General features: G+C 44.5%; 1 protein-coding gene across 9 annotated transcripts in view; it reads right to left on the reverse strand.

The window, feature by feature from the left end:
• The window catches only part of NUB1 (negative regulator of ubiquitin like proteins 1), a 28,954-nt gene extending 4,746 nt beyond the window's left edge, over positions 1–24,208 (reverse strand). The window contains exons 1-14 of one of the 9 annotated variants that reach the window (XM_090047750.1): positions 24,061–24,186; positions 23,422–23,464; positions 22,840–22,910; positions 18,526–18,643; positions 18,234–18,401; positions 15,880–15,941; positions 15,183–15,253; positions 13,990–14,184; positions 12,038–12,126; positions 7,306–7,412; positions 6,027–6,213; positions 3,244–3,351; positions 2,889–3,041; positions 652–798 (exon numbers count right to left, since the gene is read on the reverse strand). In XM_090047750.1, the coding sequence (XP_089903876.1) occupies positions 652–798; positions 2,889–3,041; positions 3,244–3,351; positions 6,027–6,213; positions 7,306–7,412; positions 12,038–12,126; positions 13,990–14,184; positions 15,183–15,253; positions 15,880–15,941; positions 18,234–18,401; positions 18,526–18,642 (1,404 nt within the window). In that variant the 5' untranslated portion in view covers position 18,643; positions 22,840–22,910; positions 23,422–23,464; positions 24,061–24,186. Of the gene's footprint in view, positions 1–651; positions 799–2,888; positions 3,042–3,243; positions 3,352–6,026; positions 6,214–7,305; positions 7,413–12,037; positions 12,127–13,989; positions 14,185–15,182; positions 15,254–15,879; positions 15,942–18,233; positions 18,402–18,525; positions 18,644–22,839; positions 23,332–23,354; positions 23,465–24,060 lie in introns of those variants that run through there. The other 8 variants (XM_090047747.1, XM_090047748.1, XM_090047755.1 and 5 more) reach the window with 8 other exon arrangements.
• Positions 24,209–25,615: the final 1,407 nt, after the last annotated feature.

The raw sequence follows: 25,615 nt of genomic DNA on the forward strand, positions 1-25,615 counted from the left end.
AGCCTGTGGACTCCACTTTGCCTACCCCTGCACTAGTGGGATCAGCAGAGAGGAAACAAGCTAGCCCAACTTGTCACTTCATGATTTTAAAATCTGACCCTCTGTTAACTGTCCGTTCATTTTTAGGTAGCATTTAAGTGGGTGGCTGTTATTTATAATATCTTAAATAGCTTGGAACGCACATACTTGAAACGTCTCCTGATGGGATACTCTAATAGAAATACTCAGGTTGGAAGCCTTTCCTAAGAAACTTGGAGGTTTTCATTCCCTGCTAGATCCTGAACAACAAGAATTTGTTAATTTTCAGGGCTTACTTGGAATGAAAGATGGATAAAGTCTGGTATGTTAGGGGGAAGAGTCGTTTGTATATTTTAATCTTGGATTAATTTTTGATACAGTGAAACTAGCCTCCTGATTCTGGACTTTTTTTGTACTTCTTTTATTTTATAAATATTGTTAAATTGCCCAGAATGATTGTGCATATATGATAAAATACTAAAGTGTTGCCCTTTTACCAGTTTAGGGAGTACTAGTTTAATCCTGTAGGAAGCTAAAAATAACAAAGTCTGAAAAATCACACAGGCTTGCCAGGCTGATTTTTATCACTTTGTATGGATAAAGTTCATTGGACCAGTTTTGGAGGTCATTTACCTGAAAAGCATTATCCAAATTTCCACTTGCTTGATGAAGAGCCTTTTGAGCAGCTCGCTCTGAATAGCCCATGTTTTTCAAAGTATTTATGTCCTCCTGTCGCTGCCGCCTCTTGGTTCTTTCCTCTGTCCTTATTTGTGCCTTCATCTATAAAAGCAGAGTCATTAAAAAGCTAACTGTATAAAAGAGTTACTCTACCGGAGGATTACAAGATCATAGGAAAGTAGGGACCTCATGAAGTCATCTAGTCCAGCCCTATGCTCAAGGCAGGATCATCTCTAGCTAGACCATTCCACTGATGGATCACTACTACTCTGGTATTTACTTTGATTTCTCCTGGGGGTAATAGTAGGAAAGTTTCCTCTGAGCTGCTGAAAAATCTCCAGCATCTACAGTAATCATTAAGGTGGGATTTTTTTCAGGATCAGGCCCTTGTTTATTAAGCTCACAGTGGTCCTAGTCTAGTAAGTATTAGATCAGATTTTATAGATGGATATGCTGCAAGTGGTCAAGTGACTTGCCTAACTTTGGACAAGGTGAGTAACTCCGAAATCTTTTATTAGACCAAGTCAAATAGTTGGAAATTTTTTTTTCTTTGCAAGCTTTCGGGTACAATTACCCTTCATCTGGCAGAGGAAGCATCTGCAGATGGTCTTCCTGGATGGAGTAGTAAAGCAGCCAGAGGCCGGTATGTATGCAAGAAAACCCATCAGTTAAAATATAAATTGAGGTGGTCAGTAGGTGAGAGACAAGTGGCCTTAGACCAACACTGCTATAACCTATACCAGGGGTCGGCAACATGGCACGCAAGGCCATTTTCCTTGGCACGTGTCGAGGCTGGGAAGGTAGCAGCTGTTTGCAGCCTCCCAGCTGCAGCTAGCCCCATCTATGGGTAGCTGCTGCCACCCAGGAGCTTGGGCTGCTCCCAGCAGGCAGCTGGGATGCTGCAAGCCCTCATGGGAATAGCCCGAGCTCTGTGGCTATCAGCAGCTACCCAGAGGTGGGGCCAGCTGCAGCCAGGAGGCTACAAACAGCTGCTGCCTGCCTGGCCCCAACAGGCGCAGTGCCAGCACCTGCTGCCTCCCCCAGGGCCAGGAGACAGCTGGGGCCAGGCAGGGTGGGAGGGCAGCAGCTGTTTGTAGCCTCCAGGCTGCAGCCAGCCCTGGCTCTAGGTAGTTTCTGATAGCCACAGAGCCCAGGCTGTTCCCATAGAAGCCCTGCTGCAAGCAGCCCAGGCTCTGTAGCTGTCAGCAGCTACCCAGAACCTGAACCAGCTGCAAACATCTGCTGCCTCTCTGCCCTGGCCCCGGACAGGCAGCACATACTGGTGATGCTCCCCTCACTGCTTCTGCAAAGCAGCTTTGGAACCTGGCGTGGCAGGCATAGCGGGGGGGTGCAGACAGCTGCCTGCTCCCAGCTCTCTGCTGCTCTGCCACACTTCCCCTGCAGGCGGGGGCAGCAGCGAGGGGCACAACACTGTGTGCTGCCCACACTGCTCCTGTGCACACAGGGGAAGTGTGGCAGGGCAGTAAGGAGCTGGCAGTTTTCTGTGCCCCCTGCTGTGTCCTGCCACACCGGGTTCCAACGCTGCTTTGCAGAAGCGGCGAGGTCAGCACAGTGGAGAACACTGCCAGTGAGTGCTGCCTCCCCAGAGCCTGGGTCTGGGTCTGGAAGGCAGCTGGGGCTGGAGCCGGGGTGGGGATGCAGCAGAAGTTTGCAGCTGGCCCAGGTTCTGGATACCTGCTGAGAGCCACAGAGCCCAAGCTGGGGAGCAAGGGCACAAACAGGGCATCCTGCCATGTACCCCATGCCCTCATCTTGTTATTCTGGCTTGCCAGCACTCCTGTACTTTCAGAGGTACATATTGTGGGTTTTTTTGATACTGGCCAAAAAACGTTGCCTACCCCTGACCAATACCCTTGCCTGAAGTTAGACAGTCAATGTCAAAACCAGGAATACAACCAAGGAGCACAACATCTCCTCATGTGCCTCTGCAGTAAAGTTTCTGTTCTTTGGGCCTTGCAGCCCTGTGCAAGGTGGGACAGACCTTGCTTCCTGGGGATGCATTTCACACATGCAACCATCTAGGGCAAACTGTTTAAAAACAATACTGAGACTAACATGAGGATGATGAAAGCCTTGGTTCTGCATTACGCTTCATACTCAAGGCATGTCATCACTGAGCAGAAGCACTCACACAAACATTGTCTCGTTTAATTCTTTTCCCTGTACCATACCTCTCTTCTATTGCTGATAAGATTGGCAGCATGAGCCACATCGCCATAGCTAGCTCGCAGACCAAGGCGAGCTTCCTGAGGAGAGAATCCCAGGAGTAACAGATCATTGACTTTTTCAGGATCTATGAAGAGCTCTTGAAACAAACCAGATGCCTGTACACAGAGAGAACACAGCAAATCAGTAAACGCTGTCACTTGCATACAAATTGCAGTCCCTTCTCAGCTACCCAGAGCAGCCACAGACCAGGGCTGGAGAAGAGGAAGAACACGAGAAAGGCACATACGTACCCTATTTTTGGAAAAAAGCTTTTCTTACATGATCACAGAGAGCCTCCTGCTCACTGCAATGACTTACCTTCTGCAGATATTCAGCAGCATCTTTTTCTTTACCATTGTGAAAGTATCCTATTCCCTGGAGAAGGTAAAGCCTTAGAAATAACACCTTCTCACTGCCATGACTTCCCTAAGGAATTGAACAAACAAACAAAAAACAGGTTAGTGTACAACAGAGCTTCAGTCCACTGGCTGGTAATCACCCCAGGTATGCTACATATTTATTTACATGGGGTCATGGCGGTATGTGGCATTTGAAAAGGGAGGTGAAAAAGCTTCCATCAAAGAAGATCACGCATGTACATGTACACTGCTGTTAGATCCACATGAGTGTCATATATCCTGACTTCAAAAAAGCCTCTGATTTGGTATCCCATGATCACCTCTTGGCCAAACTGGCCAATTGTGGCCTTGGGTCCACCATGGTCCGCTGCCTGGGGCACTGGCTCCGTGGTCGGACCCAGAAAGTAGTAATTGACAGGAGTCACTCGTCATGGCGTCCTGTGAACAGTAGGGTCCCCCAAGGCTCTGTCCGTGGACCCATATTGTTCAACATCTTCATTAACAATGTGGACACTGAAGTCAGGAGTGGACTGGCCAAGTTCGCTGATGACACCAAACTGTGGGGCAAAGCATCCACACCTGAGGACAGGAGGGTGATCCAGGCTGACCTGGACAGGCTCAGCAAATGGGTGGACGAGAACCTGGTGGTGTTTAACACCGAAAAATGCAAGGTTCTCTACCTGGGGAGGAAACACCTGCAGCACCCTTATAGGCTTGGCAGTGCTATGCTGGCTAGCACTATGGAAGAAAGAGACTTGGGGGTCATCACTGACCACAAGATGAACGTGAGCCTTCAATGCGATGCTGTGGCTAGTAAAGCAAGCAAAATGCTGGCTTGCATCCATAGATGCTTCTCGAGCAAATCCCGGGACGTCATTCTCTCCTTGTACTGGGCCTTGGTGAGGCCACAGCTGGAGTATTGTGTCCAGTTTTGGGCCCCACAATTCAAAAAGGATGTGGAGAAGCTTGAGAGAGTCCAGAGGAGAGCCACACGCATGATCAGAGGTCAGGAAAACAGACTTATGATGACAGGCTGAGAGCTACGGGACTCTTTAGCCTGGAAAAGTGCAGGCTCAGGGGTGATCTGGTGGCTTCCTATAAGTTTATCAGGGGTATCCACCAGGATCTGGGGGAATGTTTGTTCACCAGAGCGCCCCAAGGGATGACAAGGTCAAACGGTCACAAACTCCTGCAAGACCATTTCAGGCTGGACATAAGGAAGAATTTCTTTGCTGTCTGAGCCCCCAAGGTCTGGAACAGTCTGCCATCGGAGGTGGTTCAAGCACCTACATTGAACACCTTCAAGAGCAAACTGGATGCTTATCTTGCTGGGATCCTATGACCCCAGCTGACTTCTTGCCCTTTGGGCGGGGGGGCTGGACTTGATGATCTTCCGAGGTCCCTTCCAGCCCAAATGTCTATGAAATCTATGGATTCCTCTGAAATTGCATGGTTGGGTCCTTCCACCCCAAGCTCCCCTCAACTAACAACTGGACCAAGGTCCTGTATATACTATTTTGTTACATTGTGGGATAGCAAAATTTAATGAGCAAAATTGGAAAAGTCACTTCAGCTGATACTCGCAAAACATCTATAAAATCAAAACTGAAGTGGAAGAAAATGAAATCACTTGTTTAAACTTTTATTTAAAAAACCCTAAACCTGTTCTCCAAATCTGATTTCTCCTTTGGAGTTGCACATTTTATATTTGTGGGAATCTGAAAAGGCATGAAAAGTCTCCTGGTCCAAGAATGTTTCCAAAAGGTCTTTTCTATCTTCACATCTCTTAAATCACCTGGTTGTCAGAATCCTGTCAGTGTAGCATCACTGGCAGCCTGTAGTCTCTTTCCCCAGGTGCTACACGCTTCTGTATTTGGGACAAGATACCTTTCTGGTGCCCTAGAGAGAGGACTGGTACTCTACTATTTTTGTTGGCATTAAAGGGAATTGTACTGCTAAACCCTGTGCTGCACAGGGAGATTTCAGGAAGATGGATCAGTGCCAGGCCTCAGGGAACCAAGAGTAGTATGGGGACTCCAAAAATCTCAAGTTAACTTCACAGCAACAATTTTTTTTATTCCACACTGTTTTGAGAAACACAATCAGAAGTTCCTCAGCTTATACAAAGAATTGCCTTCCAGCTGTGATAGAGCCAGGGCTACCTTTGCCTTGTTCCTGGTACTGTGTTTTATTTAGAGATTGCAAAACCCTTTTCAGAAGGTGGCAAATTATATTTCCTCCATTTTACAGACAAAGAAACGGAGGCAGAAGGTGGCGAGATCTTTTCCAAAAGTCATACAGCAAGCCTGTGTCAAAGTCAGGAATAGTGAACAGTTTTCTGAGCTCCTGTCTAATGTGGAATCCACTAGATCACACTCCCACTACTGTTCTTAACATATAAGATGAGAATGTAACTTGACAATAATTCATGGTACCTCTGATAAAACACTTGGAATGATACCACATACACTGGATTAGTCAAGTAAAATGATTTTCCAAGGTGAGAAATGTGAGGCAGCCTGGAAGAATTAAGAATACAGCAAGGGGAATGCACAACTGTGCTGAGTTCCTAGTGCACTGGGCATACAGGCCATGTTGAAAATCTGACACCTGGAATGAGCGAAGGTTCATAAAAGCTAAAGGGGGATGTGAGAACTTTTTTAAAAGGTCTGAAGTACTGGAAGAAAAGATTGTACAATTTGCTAAAACAAAGCTATTCCCAATGAAATCACATCAGCTTACTTTGATACTGAAAAGTCTCTCATGGTTTTCCCCATAACACCTCTTGAAGCACTTCTGGGCTGTGGTGAGCTTCTTCTCTGCATCATCCAGGCATTCGAGCTGTTCCAGGCGAAAGTAGCACCACACTATATCCAACTGCAGCACTGCATAATTATCAACTGTATTCAGAAGTTCTGTTTCACACTCGCTGAAAAACATCAGCAACGTATTAAGTTGCTTTCTCAAGCATTCTTACCGCGGTGGACCGGGCCAAGAAAACATTTGTGGTTGTACATATCACACGCTTTTCAAAATATTGTGGTTGAACCATCAAACCACTGTCAATGCAATTTATATAACTGCTCTTTAATTTACCAAAACAATATGGCACACCCTCTCATCACCAGTGTCCCTTATACAGAGCTGATATAAATCCATACTAACTTGTCTTGTTGCTACATATGAAGTAACTGCATTGTGCAGTTCAAAAGCACGATGGAATTACAACCCCATATAACCTTTTGGAAGGGGACAGATCAGTTATCCTCACTGACCTGGAGACACAAACTTTGCTCCTTGGATGGTCCCCCAGTATGTTCTAGCATATAATGGAGAGAGTAACGGATGGAGTGAGTACCTTTTGTTCTGGATGCCAAAAGAGGCCATTTAGACTAAATGGAAGGCATGTTACTACCTACTGCCCACTAGCAGTTTGCAGGAGTGTCTATATGAGATGCTTACTGTGGAGTTGCCTAGTTAGCTCTGCAGTAAATATCTCAGTATCTATTAGACCGCAGGAAACTAATAAACCCTACAGGAGGTTACTACTTGTAAATGCAAGTACTATACTGCCCCAGAGTTTTTTGTGCGCAGCATGCACGTGTAGACGCTGACCCAGCTGGGTGGGGCACAAGGTCACCTCAGTCTAGAAGCTACCTGCCAGCCAGTGCTGCACTGGAACACCCTTGTGCCCCAGCCAGGCCCTCTGCAGCATGTTGAGCTGGGTTGGAGCAGCCCTGGGCTGGTGGGCTGACCACTGGGGGCCCCTGCTACCCAGAGCTGCTCCGACTTGGCTCAACACGTTGTGCTCTTGAGCGCACATTCAAACAGCAAACCCGAGAGCAATATACTCTGATGCAATACGCACCAGAATTTATTGCTGTGAATTGCCCATGCAGAAGCGCCTTGCTTGTAGAATACCAGGTAAAGCACGTACCACATGGCATAAACTCTGCTTTTTGCATAACTGGTTAGTTGATAACATACAAAGCCAGGTGACCAAAAACTCAGAGGTCCTTACCAGAAGTGTTTATCAGCATCCAACAGGAATGGCAATGCTACTTCATATTCTTGCTTCTTCATTAATGCTCTGCCCTTCTCATGATAACCCATAGCTAGTACAAGGGCCTAGGAAGACAGAAGATGGAGTATATTAAACTCTAATCTAGTTTCATAATTATAAAGAAATGTTTAGGTACATGGTTCCCAAATTAAGGGTCATCATGGCTGTTACAAGTGGAGTTGCAAGCCCCATGCTCATAAGGTTCTGGTTCTCACAGCATGACAATGAATGGCAATGGAAAAAACTTCCACTTATTGAAAATCCAAGTTTCTATTTGACAAGTGTCATTATAGGTCCCAATCTGTGCAGCTTTATGGAATCATATGGTTGTAAGGGACCTCAAGGGTCACCCAGTCAAAGCCATGCACAGAAGCAGGATATACCACCCCAGGGGGATCCATGTCCAGGTTCTTCTGGGAAACTTCCCATGAAGAAGGTTTCACAACTTCCCAAAGCAGATTTGACCAAGGCCCTGCTGTTCTGACAGTTGGGAGGGTTTTCCTGAGAGTTTATCTAAATCTGCTTTGCTTGTTTAAATCCACTGCCACGTATCTTGCCCTCCATGGCCAGATTCCACCCCCCGCTTCTCTATAGCAGCCTTTTAAACATTTGAAAACTGCTAACATGAATGCATGCCCCCTCCCCCACCAGTTAATCTCCTTGTCTCCAAACTAAACATCCCTAGTTCTCTCAACCTTTCTTTATAACCTTATTTTGTGTTCAGCACAAACTAATATACTTACATGAATGTCCAAAGTTACAGGCCAAACTTGAGTAACTTCTGTCACTCTTTCAGGAACTTTAGTAGGTGTGGAATTAACATGATGCACTTCATGAGGGGAAGTGGGTAACAATTAATACACTATGCTGGTGCTCTATGTTCTTCCTTTTTGAGTTCTTTGTTTTTGGGTACTCTTCTAGGGGTTTGTTACATCTCTGAATGAGTCACCACCCATTTAAGATTCTCTGGGTGCATTTTACACATGCATTTTCTTGTGGAGTTGACTAATTAGCTCTACAGTAAAGTGTCGGTATACACATGTGCTGGTATTAGGGTGCACTAAATTAATTAATTCCACTCTAGGATAATACTGTCAGGGATGGTACTATCCTACGGTAGAGTAATTTACTCCACCAAAATGCACGTGTAGATGGTGACCAGGACTGGCTGGAGCACTGGGGGCTGCTTGCTGCTTATCCCTGCACTGTTGCACCCTCATGTGCCAGCCAGCCCCTCGGTTGCCCAATGCCACCACCCGCAGCCCAGGGCTGACCCCATACCCAAGATGACTTGCCAGCCTGGAACTGCTTCACCCTGGCTCAGATGGCTGCAGTCCTGCGTGCATATGTAAGCACTGTGCCCAGGAGCAGCTAACTCCATGCAAACTGTGCCAGAGTTTATTGCATCACACCAATACCATGTGTAGATGCACCTTCTCTTCCTCTATTATCTTGTCTCAATGATTTAAAATGAAAAAGCTGCTCTGACAGGTCCTAACATTTTGTTATATAGGCTCAGCAGCAAGATATCCTCAGGTGAGGGTTCCCAAATGGGGCATTTTCTCTAAGGGCATACTGATATGACCTTCCTCCTGACCCTGGCTCCTCTGCTAATAAGATAAACTCTGCCCATGTGCTGCTTCTTGGGAACAGCTTCTTGCATGGTCCGCCAGAACCTAGATTTGGTGAGCTTCCAGGGACGATACAAGATAGATATGTTTAGTGAGACTCCCAGTTCATTATCTTCACAGCCTTGATGACTTGTGATTGAAACAGACTGATATTTATTAGAGAAAATATTTTTTAATTCCTGGGCTGCTTGCAAATATGAACCCCACCTCTCCACAAAAACAAACCCCAAAACTGAAAAAACAGTGCTTTACTTGAAACTCGGCACAAGCCAGATCTGACTGCTCATGTAGATTCCTAGCCTACAGGACCTCCACCTTACCCAGGAGGTGCACAGTCCCACCAGGGGAGATGCCTTGCTGGACTTGGTCCTTGCCACAGGTGATGACCTGGTGGGGGGTCTGCAGGTACTCGACCACCTGGGTGACAGTGATCGTTGCCTGCTGGAATTTACTATGCAGTGCAAGGTGATTGAAAGTAAGCAGTAAGGCAAAAGTGCTTGACTTCAATGAACTAAGAAGATTAGTAGGAGAGGCATTGGGGTCTCGGGGCTTCAATGAGATGGGAGTCCAAGATGGGTGGTTGCTCAAGGAGACAATCCTCCGGGCTCAAAGGGAGTCAGTCCCATTGTGTACCAAGGGAGCCAGGAGTGCTAAAAAGCCCCCATGGCTTGGCGAAGGCATCCAGGAATGCCTGAGGGCAAAAAAGGGGGTGTACAAGCAGTGGAAGCAAGGGGCTATCACCAAAGAGGATTACACCTCCATTGCTTGTGACTACAGGGAGGCTGTTAGGAAGGCCAAGGCAGAGATGGAGCTAGGGCTAGTGACCAGAATTAGGGATAACAAAAAATCCTTTTTCAAATGCACAGGGAGTAAGAAGGTGGCACCGGGTAATGTAGGGCCACTACAGGACAGGCTTGGCAATCCAATGATTGCAGCAAACAAAAAAGCTGATCTCTTTAATGAATTATTTCCCTCATATTTCTGAACAGGGACCGGGACATCTCCCCCACTAGGATTATGGATGGACCTAGGGATCAGGGATGACTTGGGGAACTTTTGGAGGGGCTGGACATATCAGCAGGTCCAGATACTCTTCACCTGAGGGTCCTGAGGGAATTGGCAGGGGTCATAGTGAGGCCCCTGGCACAGCTGTATGAGTGCTTGTGGGGCTCTGGCCAAGTACCAGAGGACTGGAAAAAGGCCCATGTGGTCCCCATTTACAAGAAAGGGAGGAAGGAGGATCCTGGCAATTATAGGCCAGTCAGTCTCACCTCGGTCCGTGGGAACTCCTTTGAGAAAATTTATCAAGGAACACATCTGCAAGGGCCCAGCAGGGGAGGTAATGTTCAGGGCCAACCAACATGGTTTCACTGAGGGCAGATCCTGTCTGACTAACCTGGTTTCCTTTTATGATCAGGTCACAAAGTCCCTGGACGAGGGCATCAAGGTGGATGCCACCTTTCTGGACTTTAAGACACTGTTTCTCACCACATTCTCTTAAAAAAAACTAGGCGACTGTGGCATTGATGCCTACACAGTCAGACGGGTGGCAAATTGGCTAGACAGTCACACCCAGAGAGTGGTAGTGGACAGGTCGTTTTTGACTTGGAGGGATGCGGGCAGTGGAGTCCCCCAGGGCTTGGTCCTGGGGTTGGTCCTATTCAATATCTTTATCAGCGATCTGGATGTGGGTGTGGAAAGCACGCTGTTCAACTTCGCTGACAACACCAAGATGTGGGGCAAGGTGGGCACACTGGAGGGGAGGGACAGAATCCAGCTAGATCTGGACAGGTTACAGAGGTGGATGGATGAGAATAGGATAGAATTCAATGCAGACAAGTGCAGGGTACTGCACCTAGGGAGAAGGAACCAGCAGTACACCTACAGGCTGGGGAACACCCTTCTTGTCAACACAGCAGCAGAAAGGGATCTTGAAGTCAGCAACTCTAGGATGAACATGAGCCGCCAATGCGAGGAAGTGGTAAGGCGAACCGCACCTTGTCATGCATCTACAGATGCATCACAAGCAGGTCCAAGGAGGTGATATTCCCCCTCTATGTGACACTGGTCAGGCTGCAGTTGGAGTATTGTGTCCAGTTTTGGGTGCCGCACTTCAAGAGGGATGTGGCCAACATTAAGAGGGTCCAGAGGGCCACTCGCATGGTCAGGGGGCAGGCCCTATGAAGAGAGGCTAAAAGGGCTGAACCTATTCAGCCTCCACAAGAGAAGGCTGAAAGGGGATCTGGTGGTCGTTTACAAACTCACCAAGGCGGGACCAGCAGGAATTGGGGGAAGTTCTGTTCCCTGAGGCACTACTGGGGTTACTAGGCATAACGGCCAGAAATTGTTAGACAGAGGGTTCAGGCTGGACATCAGGAGACACTACTTTACAGTTAGGACTGCCAGGCTCTGGAACAGACTCCTAAGGGAGATGGTGCTCTCCCCTACCTTGGGGGGGTCTTCAGGAGGTGGCTAGGTAGGTATTCGGCTGGGGTGTTATGAACCTAGCACTCATTCCTGCCCAGGGCAGGGGGTCAGACCTGATGATCTGTTTAGGTCCCTTCCGACTCTAAGCACTATGATACCTTAGTGGTGCTTTTTTCGCCCTTTTATCTAATAGCTGATTGAATCAGCTATTAGGTAAAATAACCAAAAAGCCCCACTGAAGCACCCGATTTATACAGATGCTGAGGAGCCAGTTGAATTAACGCCTTGCTGCTTCCAATAAAGTGTGTGTGTTTTTTTGCTCCCGCACCCATACCTGTCTGTGCCTCTAGTGCTTGAGTCAGAAACTAACATAATAGGAGTGGTATATAATAAATAAAATGCTTGGCTTCAGGTATGAAGATAGGTACAAAAAAATAATAATCAGGAATTGGACAAGGGCCTCTCTTGGGACTACCAACATATCCCCAGATGTACTGAGCACAATCTTCCTTCTCTTTCAGAAAAATGTATCAAATAACCCAGTGAGTTTTGTTGGCTTCTGTAGCAGATACAGTATTTAAAATATCACATGTGCAAGGATTAAGAAGATTGTGAAATAATATCTTCCTTACTTTTTTGGCCCGAGGAGGAATCTTGATTGTTCTTCCAGTTTGGTTAGCTATATCAAGATACGGAGTGGTATCTGGGTCTAAATGGTCCTCTGCAACATAAAAACAGCGGCGCCTATTAAATGGCCATCAAGGGCTTTGCCAATAAGGACAGAGTCAAATTACAGTTTAAAATGTGTAGTAACAAGGAGTTGGTTAAGTAAAATTGGTTTATGTAAAATTAAATGGGAGAAAAGCATATGGATTCCAGAGTCAGTGATCAAGAATGATCTGATGCTGCAGGAAGATCTATTTAGGAAATGAAACCTGAAGAGCTTTTGGGAATCTTAGTGAGAAATAATGTCTAGTCCCAATTCTGGTTTGCATTTTTAGATGCAATCGAGTGCTGTAAAGCACCCGTTTATGATGGCAAAAAAAAATACATTTCATATGGCTCATGATATAAAGATAATTTAAAAGAAAGTATAAAATAACTCACTTTAATTGATGAAACAAAAGAAAAGAAGCTCAGTATTTTTATTTTTCCCAGTCTTGCTTTGGTATTTTGAACCTAACAATCAATTTCTCATTTTGCTTTGGGCTGAATAGAAGTCAAAGGATGTACAAATGCTAGTTGAGGAAACTTCCACACTCCCTTTTACTCAGCCTGAGCAATTATGGTCCAATTCTTTCCTGCTTTTTTAGGTTCACTGACTTGTCCCAACCTTGTAATCAGCTGGGGAGGTGAATCCTTCAGCAGACCCAGGGTTCTAGCGCACTGTACAATAAGTACTAGCAATTCTCTCTCAAAACTTCTGGAAGTAAATTAAAGAGTCCAGGTAGGTGAACAGACCTGTTTGCAAAAGCTTACAAAAGATTAGGATCTAAATTCTCTAATGGGCCAATACAAAAGAACACTGCTTTCTCAGTATTTTTTTTACATCAATTACTATTGTAAGTAATGTCATTTTGTATGAAAAAATAAAGGGAGAATTGTTTGTTTGCACACTTTATATGGAAAGAAAACACATTATGGTGTGCAGTCAGTTTTACAGGCTCCCATTTATGGGTCATGGAAAGAAACTGGGAAAATAGAGGGGGGGAAGTAATGTAGAAAGTGTCAGTCTAGCAGTGGGAGTCCTAGACAGCTGCATTGCCTCCAACTACTTAAGTCACAGTTTGAAAAACTACCACTTTCAAACTGACAGTGACCCCTTAACTTGGTCCACTCCTGCCAGCAGTCCACATGAAAATCAATGAAAGGGGAATGGCTGCATTGTAGATCATAATGACAACTGAACTACCTTGCAGACTGAAACCATGGTTACTCATGTTCATAACAGAGGTACATTACAGAAAAGTGCATAACAGCTTATAATTTATCATCCTGCTCTGCCTAAGTCTGCAATAAATACATAGCATGTTCTCAATACTGTCACTCCCTTAACTTGGAAGTGCAAAATTAAATGATAATAGATTCATATACTGCCTTTCTCAAGTTTCCAAATGCTTTAAGAAATAACAAAGATTATCAACAAGAGCTTCCAAGATGGAAAATGAAAACAAATGCTGTAATTAGCTGGACTGAGAGACCCACTTAAAAACAGACAGACAGAATGTAGACATACAAACGGGGATCTATCCTGACGTTTACAAAACTTCCATAAAGGGAAGAGACCGAGGAATTCATCCGACTTGTCTTCTGTAAGATGCACCTACAGTGGCATAGTGCCATCTAGAAAAGTTACCAAGGGATTTGTACAGCATCAACTAAGGAACAAATGAGAGTCTGTGTTTTCCTTTGAGGGCTCCTATCCAAGGAATGAAAATATCCATTATTTGGAAATGGCTATATTGTAATCCAATGCTGTCCTCAATTTCCTCCTTTTCCTCAATACTTTTTCAACAGAAGTATTTTTTTTAAATCAATGCATGCTACTGTCCTTTATTAAATTAAAAAAGCAAACCATAAATACCTCTTTCTGCTAGGATTTCTAACCCCTTCTTAGTTCTTTTCAACCTGTCTTTGATTTCTTTTTCCTTCAGAGCCTCTTGTTCTTTTTGCTTTTCTTCTTCCTGAACTTTTCTTTTGGTTTCCTCCTGGCTAAGCATTAGCTCAAGCACCATGACTTTTACATTGTGTGTTATGCCTTGCTCTTCAAGAGTTTTGCCTGAAAACACAGTATGAATATACAAAATATGTTGCATTGATGAAAACAGGCCATTTAATGATATTCAACTAGATAACTACATTTTAAAATCAAATCCTCAAAACAGGAATAGTTAACAGGGACAGGTACTTAAGGGTTCTTCCCAAAACCTCCCTCCACTGCTCCATTATTTATTATTTTAAATTTATATCCCACCCTATCCAAAAGGCTCAGAGTGACTTATAACAGATAAACAACTCCCAGATAGACTGAACTGGATAAGCTTATGGAAGGCATAGCAGTATAATCCTATGGGCTGATAGATCAGTGCTTAAGTGGCTTCCTTTGTGAACCAACGGCACAGACAGACATGGCAATTTTCACCCGATCTGGTCCAAGAAAGCAGTCTACAGCTGTGACTATACACAAGTATATGGCTGTAGACCACTTTAAAAGGGCCTTAATTGCATGAGGGTTCAGATGAAAGTGCAGCAAAACAGAGCACCTTCATAAATTTGTGTCTGCACAAGCTGGGGAGCACACCTTGGCTGACAAAGCCCAGCACTGCTCCAGGCTGTGTTTTTGGAATGGGAGTGGGGGAGAAGGCAGGGGAAGGAAGTTCTTTCTGGTGGTTAATATCCACCTGCCAAACACTCCCTGCTAATATCTGTTGGCTTGGGAGGACTGGTTTAACTTAAAGTGCTTTCTGCTAAGTGCCATGAGTTAGACCGAGGAGCTGCATTTCTGTCTGCGCCTCAAGTGGATATGAAGGAGCTGAGTCCTACAGTAGTCTTCAAATCAAACTCCAAATAGGTGATTTCTGAATCCCTCAGGTTTCCTTGCTTTCCTTTGATTGCACCCAGTATAATAACAACTAAAGTGGTCTTGAGAAAAACTGAATGAAATAATGCTTGTTATTGTCCATCACATGGTTGTTTCAGAGGCTGACAACATTGTGAGAGGGATGATTTAAAAACAATGCAAACTAAATATAAAGAAATTCAACTAGTAATGCATACCTAATTCAAGGACCTTCTTATTTGCAATTATTTTGAGACAATTTTCTTGAAGTCCAAATGCCTCTGCTATCCTGTGAAATAAACCAATTAATTCTATGAGTACAAATAGCTATGCAATGCTGTGAATTCCATGAGTATAAATAGCCATGCAATGATATGCAATGCTTTACCAACATTTCAACAGATATTAAAGCAGTAAAATATTTGTAAGTGGCTTCAAACTTTTGCTTCAAGATAAAGTGACATTACTACTTGTGGGGAATTGTAAACTCATTCTATCAGATGGGGAGAAGCCAGGGTACTAAGCCGGGTGGATAGTTGTAGGATATCAGTCCTATCCTGTAAGGGAAAACTTGCCCTCAAAACTGATTTAGAGCAGCAATCTTCAAAAAGGTTTCCTTGGCCACAAGTGGACTGTTCAGTACTTAGTCCATGGAGATCTAGTTTATCATGCCTTTCTTGTTTCTACCTATAAATCACATTTCACTTGTCTACTACAGCCAGTGCTGTAGCTGCTACATGGAGAGTTCTGTTTATGACTACTTAACTGCCCAAGACAGAGCCCCATAATAAGAAAATATCTTAGGCTTCCCTGATCAAGAACATACTGTAATAAAGCAGTATGCACAAGGGTGGATTATGAACAAAAAACACACTAACCATTAGAGAGAGAAATGATAAGAATTATTACACTTACTGAGATCTGAGCTCCTTGCCAGTGATAATCAGTTTAGTTTCCAGTGATTTTTTTCTTTTAGCCTGTTGTAAATTTGTAAATTAAAGTTACATCATCTAGATTCTTTGAGTGTTGTTTTAATTAACTACATTAGAGCAACCGTAATTCCTTCCCGGATAAAAAGTATGTTAAGAGACAGTTAGAGTTGACATATATTAATAATGATTAGAAGGAAGCAATGTTGTAATTATCCCAAAAACAAGCATTATGAAGCCAGGAAATTCAAAACTAACTCAAGGAAATTTCCACTGCCGACACAATGGGCATTTGTACACATGCTTGCACTGCAGCACCAGGCACTTTTTAAAAGCACCCGGCACTGCAGAGCATACATTTGTATAAATAGCGAAACGCAAGTCAGTGCTGAGAAAATGGTGGTGGCATGCTTTTAACTGAAAGATACTGAGGGTGTTTTAGTTCAAAAGTGCACTGCCACCAGTTTCTGCACGCTTTCACTACTTATACAACTGCATACGACATACTGCAGTGTGCATCAGTTCGTGCGCGGGTCTCCAGTGCGTTGAAAATGTATGTGTACAAATGCCCAATGACTGCAAGATCACACCGCCCTCAACAATGACAAAACCTGGATTCCATTATTCTCAGTGGGAATAATGCAGAAAAGGGATAGTGAATAAAGATGGTGGCCATCTTTGCTACAGTCTGGTCTACAATGGAGATTTATTTCAGAATAACAGCATCAATACAAGGAGTTATGGCAATATCCTGATAACAATAAAGTTATGCTGACAAATTTTCTGTATACAAGCCATAAGAGCAAACCATGACTTTAGTGACACTGAGAATAGGAGATTAGAGCCACTTTGAAGAGAGTAGTTCATTGTTAATTTCCTTGAAGAGCATTCTTTGGTCTCTGCTGGATAATAAAGTTTCAGTTACGAAGCTTATTTCCAGTTTCTGTTAATAAAGAACAATCCATTGTACCAGATATACTGAAGATGAAATGTTTGATGGCAGACAATATCTAATACCTTTGAACAAAAAAATGGCCTAACAAAGGACATTAAATGCCTTAAATGCTCATCTAATTGTAAAACCAAATCCATTCATTCAGAACACAAAGGTGTAATGTTACAAAATAGGAAATGCACTTGTATGTTAAACAAGAGTTGCAATCTCTGCTTTTAAAGTAAAGAACTTAATTCACCCATAATTGTGGAGCTGTGACTGATGCCTTTAGAATACAACGAAGATTTTATTTTAATTTTAAGCACCAATGAAAATGTAGTCATTTCTTTTGGTATTCATGACAATTAGAGATTATCAGTACTGTCTTAAGAGGGGCACAAACCTGAATGTCCCAGCTCCCCTGCAGAGCAGTAAAATAACATACTAGAGTCTAGACCTGATATTGCTTAAAGAGAAGTACTCCCATATGTTAAATTGGCTATGTTACAAAACCAACAGACAAGTGTCCAAAAGGCACTACATCAGGGGTGTTTGGAAATCTGGCAGGGGAAGGGTGACTATATTACTGGCTACTGCTCCCCACTGTCAAATTTCCCAGCCCCTGAGGAGTGCTGTGGACCAGATGCAAAAGCTCTGCAGGCCGCATTCAGCCTCTGGGCCGGAGACTGAGCACCTGCACTACATTAAAACTATTGTGCTAATCCATCTTTTCTTCTTGGTTCCAACTCCATTTAGCTACTTCAAACTAATGTGTCAAGTGACACTGCATATTGGATGGTAGTTCAGGAAAGTAATTAGATATACCAAACAATGTGGAAGAACAAGGATGTGGTGTCATTTAAAGCTGAACACCTACCATTTAAAGTAGCTAAATTTCATTTAAAGCATTATACTCAGATACATGATCATATAGTCTTCATTAAGAGTCCTTTTTAAGGCCACTAATTCTATGTGGTCTGATATTGCTACCTTAGGGTAACTTTCTTTGTACCTTAATAAGGGGTTTATTGGCCAATGGACAAATATTGTATAAGTGATATCCACATGCTAATTGTAGTTCAGATATTCATAGCAGAAAAAAAAACTGAGGAAACTCTTTCTGTCTCTGTTCTTTTAAACAAAGATCATTAGATAAAAAATGTCAACATTTTCTCAAAATTAGTTTCCTCAATTCAACATCAATTTCAAATTCCTTTAAAAAGGGAAATCAAGTTAGTCCCAATACTTCTTTTCTTTAATTCTTCTTAATAGTTTCAAGTGGCCTACCTGGCTTCCCTCCTCCTTACAACCAAGTTACCAGTGAAGCATTTTGCATAAGTGTTAATGAGCATTAAGGCCTTTACTATGGATTACGGTTTACATAATTTTTCTGTACATGGACTTACTTTTCCCCTATTTCCAGCTACAGACACATCAAGTGTTGCTATCCCTGTTCTCTTAAAAGCATCATTTCCTGTTCCACGCTCAATAGCTTTGCATCTTATTTCTTCAAGTAAGCTTTCCACTTCAACTTCAGAGAGCTTCAGCTTGGTTGAAAACTTCTGTGCTAGCCCCTAAATTCAAAAAAAAAAAAAAGAAAAGAAAAAACCCCAGATAAAATACATATGCAAGATAGAACAGCAGTGTCTTTTGTATGGAATAAAAAAGGGCTGCCAAATACTGAAAAAGAATACGCACCTTCAATTCCACACCGGCTTTTTTATTTTCATTTGTATATGGGGGCTTCCAAAGTTGAATCTTGTCTTCCCTTAGAAAATTTTTCAGTTTTGCTGTGAGGAATTCCTTTTGTGCCATCCTTTAACAAAAAAAACAGAAGGAGAGGAGTAGGGTGGGAAATGAAATCAATATTTTTATCAATGTTTCTCTGAATACCTTTTAAATCAATGAATAAGCACCATATAATTCAGATTTGTAAGAAGACTCATATTTTTCTTTTTAAAATACTTGCAGTACAAGGAAAGTTATGAAGATTTTAAGTCAATGTTTACTCTGATCTGATACTGGATTAACAGGAAAGTTTGTGTGCTTTATACAGTTACGCTCTTTTCTTACTACTGCACCAGCTAGGGAGCAGGATGGAAATTTGGTGGCAAGTGCTGACTTTAGCAAGACAATGGCTGCCAATAAAATGTCAGTAACTTAAAATTTTAAAAAAGCAGCAGTCAGTTAAGTACAGTATGCAACCAACAAATGAAGTAACAAGCCTTTCTTTCTGAACGTCATTTAAACCTGATCTGCCAAGGATTTTTTTAATATTCTAGTGTAGTTTCATCATTTCGACTGGAACGTGACCATCTTGGAAAAGAATACTGACAGGTTAAAAAAAAAAAAAAAATCACAGATTTAAAAAGACAGACTCTGCATGCATCTTGGTCTGGGCAGGCTAATCCCAGCATCTGAACAGAGCCAGCTACAGAATTGGGCCCTAATGTTTTTACCTAAATAACCAGTGATGATAACCTGGGTTATAACAACTAAAAAAAAAAATAATTAAAAAATGAATGTGATTTCTAACTACTTATGCTCAACTCCTACCAATCCCCAATTTATGTCGGTGTCAGCAATTGCTGATTTTTGGCCTCAGCTGCTCTCAAGTTTTACAGACGTATCCAGGAAAGTCCTAGCTAGATTCTGACAACATTGTCAGCTTGTAGCAACAATGGGATAATTTCCATTCCTTCCTGCTGATGACAGTCATTATCTCAGAGGCTAGGTAAGTGCAACACTAATAGCTCAGGTGGGGTTTGTCTTACACCAGTGTAAACTGGATGCATCAATGTAAAAAGATGTGCATCCGCATGATGCTGTTCTAAGTAACTGAGAAGTACTGTTGGAATCAGAAGTGATTTAACAGAGTAAGTTGCACAGTTGTGATGTTCAGAGCAAAGAAATGACCATGCAGGATATTCTGGCACTCCTCCACCGGCCTTTACATTCAGCTTTGCACCTGGCCCTGCCAGCTACCTTACTCGCCTGGGTGGTCTCTAGTGCTCTGCATGGCTTCTGCTGCTGCAGTCATGAATGACTAGATGTCACTTCCCTGTTCATATGCTGGCATGCAAGCAGGTTCCACTTCTCTGTACTTGTCTACTGTAAGAGCCAACACACCAACTAAGTGCAGTACCTACTATATTTTTCCAGCTGGTCTTTGGCTAAGTTGAGGTCCTAGAAATATACTCTGGTTTCTCTTCAAGTTGCATAAATCTTTCGCCTTTTACTAAAGAGTTCCTTGCCCTCTGGTGAGAGAAAGTTAGAGGAGACCTGGGGTCCAGATACAGATGCTGACATATCTGATGGAATTGTCCTGGCAATGGCTAAGGAGGGTCACAGCCTGGATACTACGCATTAACAGTTACGTATTAACAACAAAGATAGGAAGGTGACTCACAAGATGGATAAGGATCCCAATCAGACCATGGGCAACAATGCAGCCCCTGTCTGTATTATAAGTTGGGCAAGACTAAGGCATAGGGCACCAGTATAGATCTGCCCCTTGCCTTGAATGCTGCCAATGGGAAAGAGGTAATTACAGACTGCACAACTTGTATCTCCTTCTATGAAGATGTCTGACAGCTCATAATCTTCCACAAACCCAAGTGAGACTTTCTACAGATACCCAAGCCCACAGTTAGATTTCCATATCCAAGAACATTCAGATGGCCAGCAGCACTTCAGAGACTGTTAAACACCACTGCATTTTCTTTTATTATATACAATAGCTGTTGCACGCGTCCAACTAGAATGTATTTTTACTCTGGGTGTGGGATGCCTCTATATCAGGAGATTCAACATACGACCCTTTCTGACTTCTCTCCCTCCTACTGTGTGCTCAAAATAGTGACCAGAGTTAGCAAGGATGCAACAGTAGGCCAACCATAGACCATCCCCTATCCTTTTTCTCCTGGTTCCATCTCTCCTGTCATCATGACTTGAGGCAACCCACCCTTCGCTGTGTGCTCAAAATGACTTCCCCACCATTAATCACTTGAATGACAAGGAAATGAAATAGCCAAGAATCTCGTTAAGTTTGCTCAGTGGTGTGTAGAGACTTACCCATCACAACAGCCCACATAAATATCCTTTTTTATTTCACTGCCGCCAAACAACTCAGCTTGAGGCATGGTGAGTGAAACAATACAAAACTTAGCACGGTGGAAAACCGAATCCCTCTGAGTTCACATGTACCTGTCTCCATGATGTCTGAGGTCAGGGGCTTGCATACAGATGAACACCTGAGAGCAGGGTCTCTTCAGATTCATTTATATCACAATCACAAGGTCCTCCAGCTTATCCCTTCACCATTCAGAACAGATGCACTTAACACAGTGAGTGCAACTTCAGTGCATGCAGATGAAACTCCCAACATTTTGAGATGAGCTGAACCTGATGTTCTGAAGCAGGTGCCACTGGCAACCTTCAGGTTCTTGCCAGTAACTGCACCCCTCCATCCCTGCTTCTGCCAGAATAGAGAGAGTGGGAGCTTAACCCAGAAAAGAAGTGTGGCACCTGAATGTCATGGGGAGAATGAATCAGTACATCCATTCAGGAAGCTGGGAAGGGAGGAGGTGGGGGCAAATGATGGTAATACCGGGAAGAAACTTGAATGCAGCTGTGAGGCTCAGGGTAGGATCTGTTGGGAGGGGTAAGGGAGGGAGAATTTTGGCTCCTAGACACTGAAGCTTATTTGAAGCAAATGAGCCCCAGGTTCACAGGTGATTGGTGCCTCCTGAGTCGGGGGGGGCACAATTTATGGGCAGGCCCAGGGGTGGGCCAAAAGCCCCATATCCACTCCTATATTTCTGTGCTGTGGCGCTGTGGCTTAGTGCCACCCCTCCCCCATCCTCAGCATGCTGCTGGCCCGTGCAGCAAAAAACTGCCCCGTCCTGAATGGCGAAGAGTCGAGGGCCAATCTTGGAGGGGGCGCATGTACCCCACCACCAGTCACCTGTGCCCAGGTTACATTCACATATGTCACTGAGACTGCACAGTAAAAAACAGACTAAGCAGTTTCAAGTTTTCCTTACTGACACTTTCACTTTCTGGTTCTCTTGCATTAGCACAAAACAGACAGTACCAGGAGAAAAAATTATAAATATGTCTATTAATATTTATTCTTCAAAAACTCCCTTCCCTCTAAACAATGCTGTCGACTTACCCCTGGATCAGACTTGCAAAATTCTTTTTGACCACAAAGGAGGGAAAATTGTTTTGTTTTTGAATATAAATTAGAAGGCTAAAGTATACAGGAACTGAGAACTTACCTAGCTGTTCCTCCCCTTTAGCTTTATTTTGGATAGCTGCTTCACTTATTGGACAGAAACAGCCCAACACATCTCCCTATTTTCAATTACACACAACAATTTCCCCAAATAGTCTTCTATTAATTTCATGCCCTTGTTTCTTATTGGTACCTTATTCAATTTTATTACTTCCAGAATTCCACAGTGTACATCCTAAGACACATACAGCCTTCATTAAGTAGATTCTTCAAGTAAGTGACAAGCAGCAGCATTTTTTGTCTGGTTTAAAATGCCCAAATTGTTATGATTGTGCCAATTTCCATTTATCTTGGGACATTTTACTAAAGTACTAGCTCTTGTTGCAACAATCAGTTTTCATCTTCCCAAGGCTTCAAAATACATTTGTCAGTCTGGAGAGCAGCAACGAACACAAATGGAATGTGAAAGCTGATCGTACAGTCTCTTTGCTACTATCACCATTATTTTACAGTTTGGCAATTCAAGTTTATCTGAATATGTAAAACACAACACAGAAAATAACTGAAAAAAATCAGATGTTAGAATGCAAGTAAAACATATCTAACTTTATAATTTGGAGGTTTACGTGCAAAATGAGTTTCACTTTCACATGCAAACTATTTTTGCTGTTTAAAAAAAAAATACACAGATGTATTTTTACAGAAATATTTGACATCATTCCCTTGTCATCTTACTACTGTATTAACGTTCGTTAGTAACAAATAAACCTTACCTCACTACTGTCCAACAACACTGTCCAGCGCAATCACTCCCTGAATGATTTCACTTTTGTGATGTTGGCACCTTCCAATATAGTTTTGAACATGTGACCAAGGGTATTTCCAACAGCCATTTTGAATACAACATCAGGGATTTTTAGATCTGCAGTCACCTATAGTCAGTTGCTTCCCTCTTGTGTACAGCCCAAAGGAGAGCAAACAGGTGAAGACAAAACCACACAGATGGGAGCAGAGCCTGCCAGTGACAACTCTGAGCAAACAGTTAACGCAGCTAGGAATAAAGAGGCCTGGGCTGAGGAGAAGGAGCTGATCTAACATGGTCTCAAAGGGAAATGTTTCTTAAAAACTCCTGGAAAGGATTCAGAGACAGGGTGTGCAGATCCCCACCACCCTGCCCTTCCCATGCATCCTCCAGCCACCACTGAGTGGAAGAACGACACCACAGCAGCGAGCCCACAGGGACGGGCACTTCATAAACCCCAGGGAACAGATTTAAAAAAAATGATACCTTGGGCCTTAGATATTTTTCAAGTACTCGTTCCCACAGGGTAGGACTAACATCATAACTGTAGTACCTTTGCTCTTGTGGCGGAAGCGGCGGGTCCAGCCCTGCCTCACCTGCAAATAACCAAGCACAACTAGTTTCTGTGATGCTCCTTCGATGCTTCTCAGCCCGCATTAAGCCTCGAGGCAATGCCAGCTTCGTTTTCACTCATTTTGAGGATGGAAAAATAGAGCCTTTCTTCTCGCAAACAGTACAGCTGCCCACTGCCGCTCTGAAGGATGCTCTTGGTGTTTGGCATCCTGACTTACAGCCCCAGGTTTTATCTCGAGGGGTGTTTGCATGCCCAGCCGTGTTAGTACCTTGCACAGGGTCTCACGGAAACGATCCCCGGGCACCCTGGTTGAGAACCGCGGATCCCATTGAACCAGCAGCACACAACCTTTCCCTCCCGCCAAGGCCTGGTCTGTCCCCAAGCTGGATGTGGCAGGTGGGCACCATCCAGCTGCGGAGAGGAGGCTTGGGGAAGGAGCACAGCTTGGCACCCCCAAAAAACGGATGTGACACACACCGCGGACAAGAGTTCACCCCCGCGCCCTAGTGTAGACGGCCCTCGGCAGCAGGGGCGGGGCGGGGCAAGCGGCGGGGGCGGGGCCGAGCCCCCCGAGAGGCACTGGGAGGCCCCGCCCCTGCTCGCGGAGGCGTCGCTCACCTGCGCGGCGGGTCTCGGCCGGGCCTCGCGCATGCGCTCTGCGACTTCTGGTTGTTCCCCGACGCGCCCCCGGGTCCCTACGGAAACCCGGAAGGGCCGCGGGACAGGGGAGGTCACGTGGGGGCAGGTGCCGGCGCCATCTTGGCCGCGTTCGGGCTCCGCCCCAGAGACCGTCGGGGGAGGGCTACAAACAGAACATCCCACCAAACCCAGTGTGAAACATGTCCTTGCTCTAGAGAACGGGCTCTGTTCTTCCTCCTCGTTCCTAAAAAAGGAGGTTCAGCTCCGAGCTGTCGGGGCCTCTGCGGGGCCTCCAGTCGGGACAGGGCAGAGCCCTGCTCGTACCCCCCCCCCCCAGTCTTTTTCCATTTCTATATTCTTGGTTTTTTTTTTCTTCAGGGAGAGAAAATCCGAATTTCTGCAGCTTTTCCTGGGGCTGCACATGCCTGGCCCCCCACTCTTGATAAAAATCACAGTTAATTACAATGAATATTTGCTCAGTCGATGCTGTGCTCAGAGACACCTGTTGATGTTTCATGGAAAGGGCAAAGTGAAATCGAACGTGTCTGACTTGTAGGTCATCCAATTTAAGCCTCAAAGGGGCTCTTGCCTGGAGCTACCATGGCCTGAAGGGCACCACTGACAGCAGTGCCAGGCTGTGGCGATGCATCGGGTGACACCAGTCAGTTACCTGTGGTGCCGGGGGCGTTGCATTTGCAGAGGATGCGTTGCCTCCCCACCCTGTGGTTCGAGGGGGCTAGAGGTGTGTGTCAGCTCCTTCCCTAGGACAGCTTAAAACAGGGGTGGGAGTTAGGGGCAGAGGTTAATAGCACACATTTCAAGGGGGTGGCGAGGAGCCAGGAGATGCTGCCCTGTGGCTGAGGGGCAGCTATCGGTGTTCTCCCCCCTGGTCGGGAAGAGAGCGGTAGCTTAGCTAGGGCCAGGAGGAGGTTGATCAGGAGGCCCTGAGACTCAGTGGGGCTACTTATGGGGAGTGTGTAGAAAAAGGTGAAAAAAGAGAGCTAGTCCTGTCAGATAAGGTGCTGCCGCAATCTCAGCACGAGCTTCTTGAGGCGGTGAAGAGGGGTGCACTCAAGATAGGTGTGTGCCAGGGACTCCCTCTGCTGATAGAAGGGGCAGGTGTTGGGGGGTGTCTATTAAATGCACCAGATACATGCCTGTGACAATGGTTTTGTGGAGACACCACCAGCTGAGGTCCTAGGTGGTTTGCAGGATCAAGGTGGAGTATGAGCCAGTCCCCTCACTCAGGGTGCCCTGCCACTTGGTGTCTGGTCAGTTTGTGATCTTGCCATTTGCAGGAACCCTGGAATTGGGTGGGATTGACTCATACTCTCCTGTGTAGCTAATAGAAAGTGACATAACCAGTCTAGAATAAGGTGATGAGATGCCTGAGGAAGGGTACAGGTTTCCCTTGCTGCATGCTGTATAGGCATTCCTGGAAAGTGGTGCACAACTCGAATTCGCAGAGGGAACCCACTTTACAATGTAATAAATAGGGATACATTCCAAGACCTCGACTGTACTGACCCCCAGA

This window comes from Crocodylus siamensis, chromosome 5 (genome assembly GCF_052110815.1).
Source record: "Crocodylus siamensis isolate JL-2025a chromosome 5, ASM5211081v1, whole genome shotgun sequence".
Lineage (NCBI taxonomy): Eukaryota > Metazoa > Chordata > Crocodylia > Crocodylidae > Crocodylus > Crocodylus siamensis.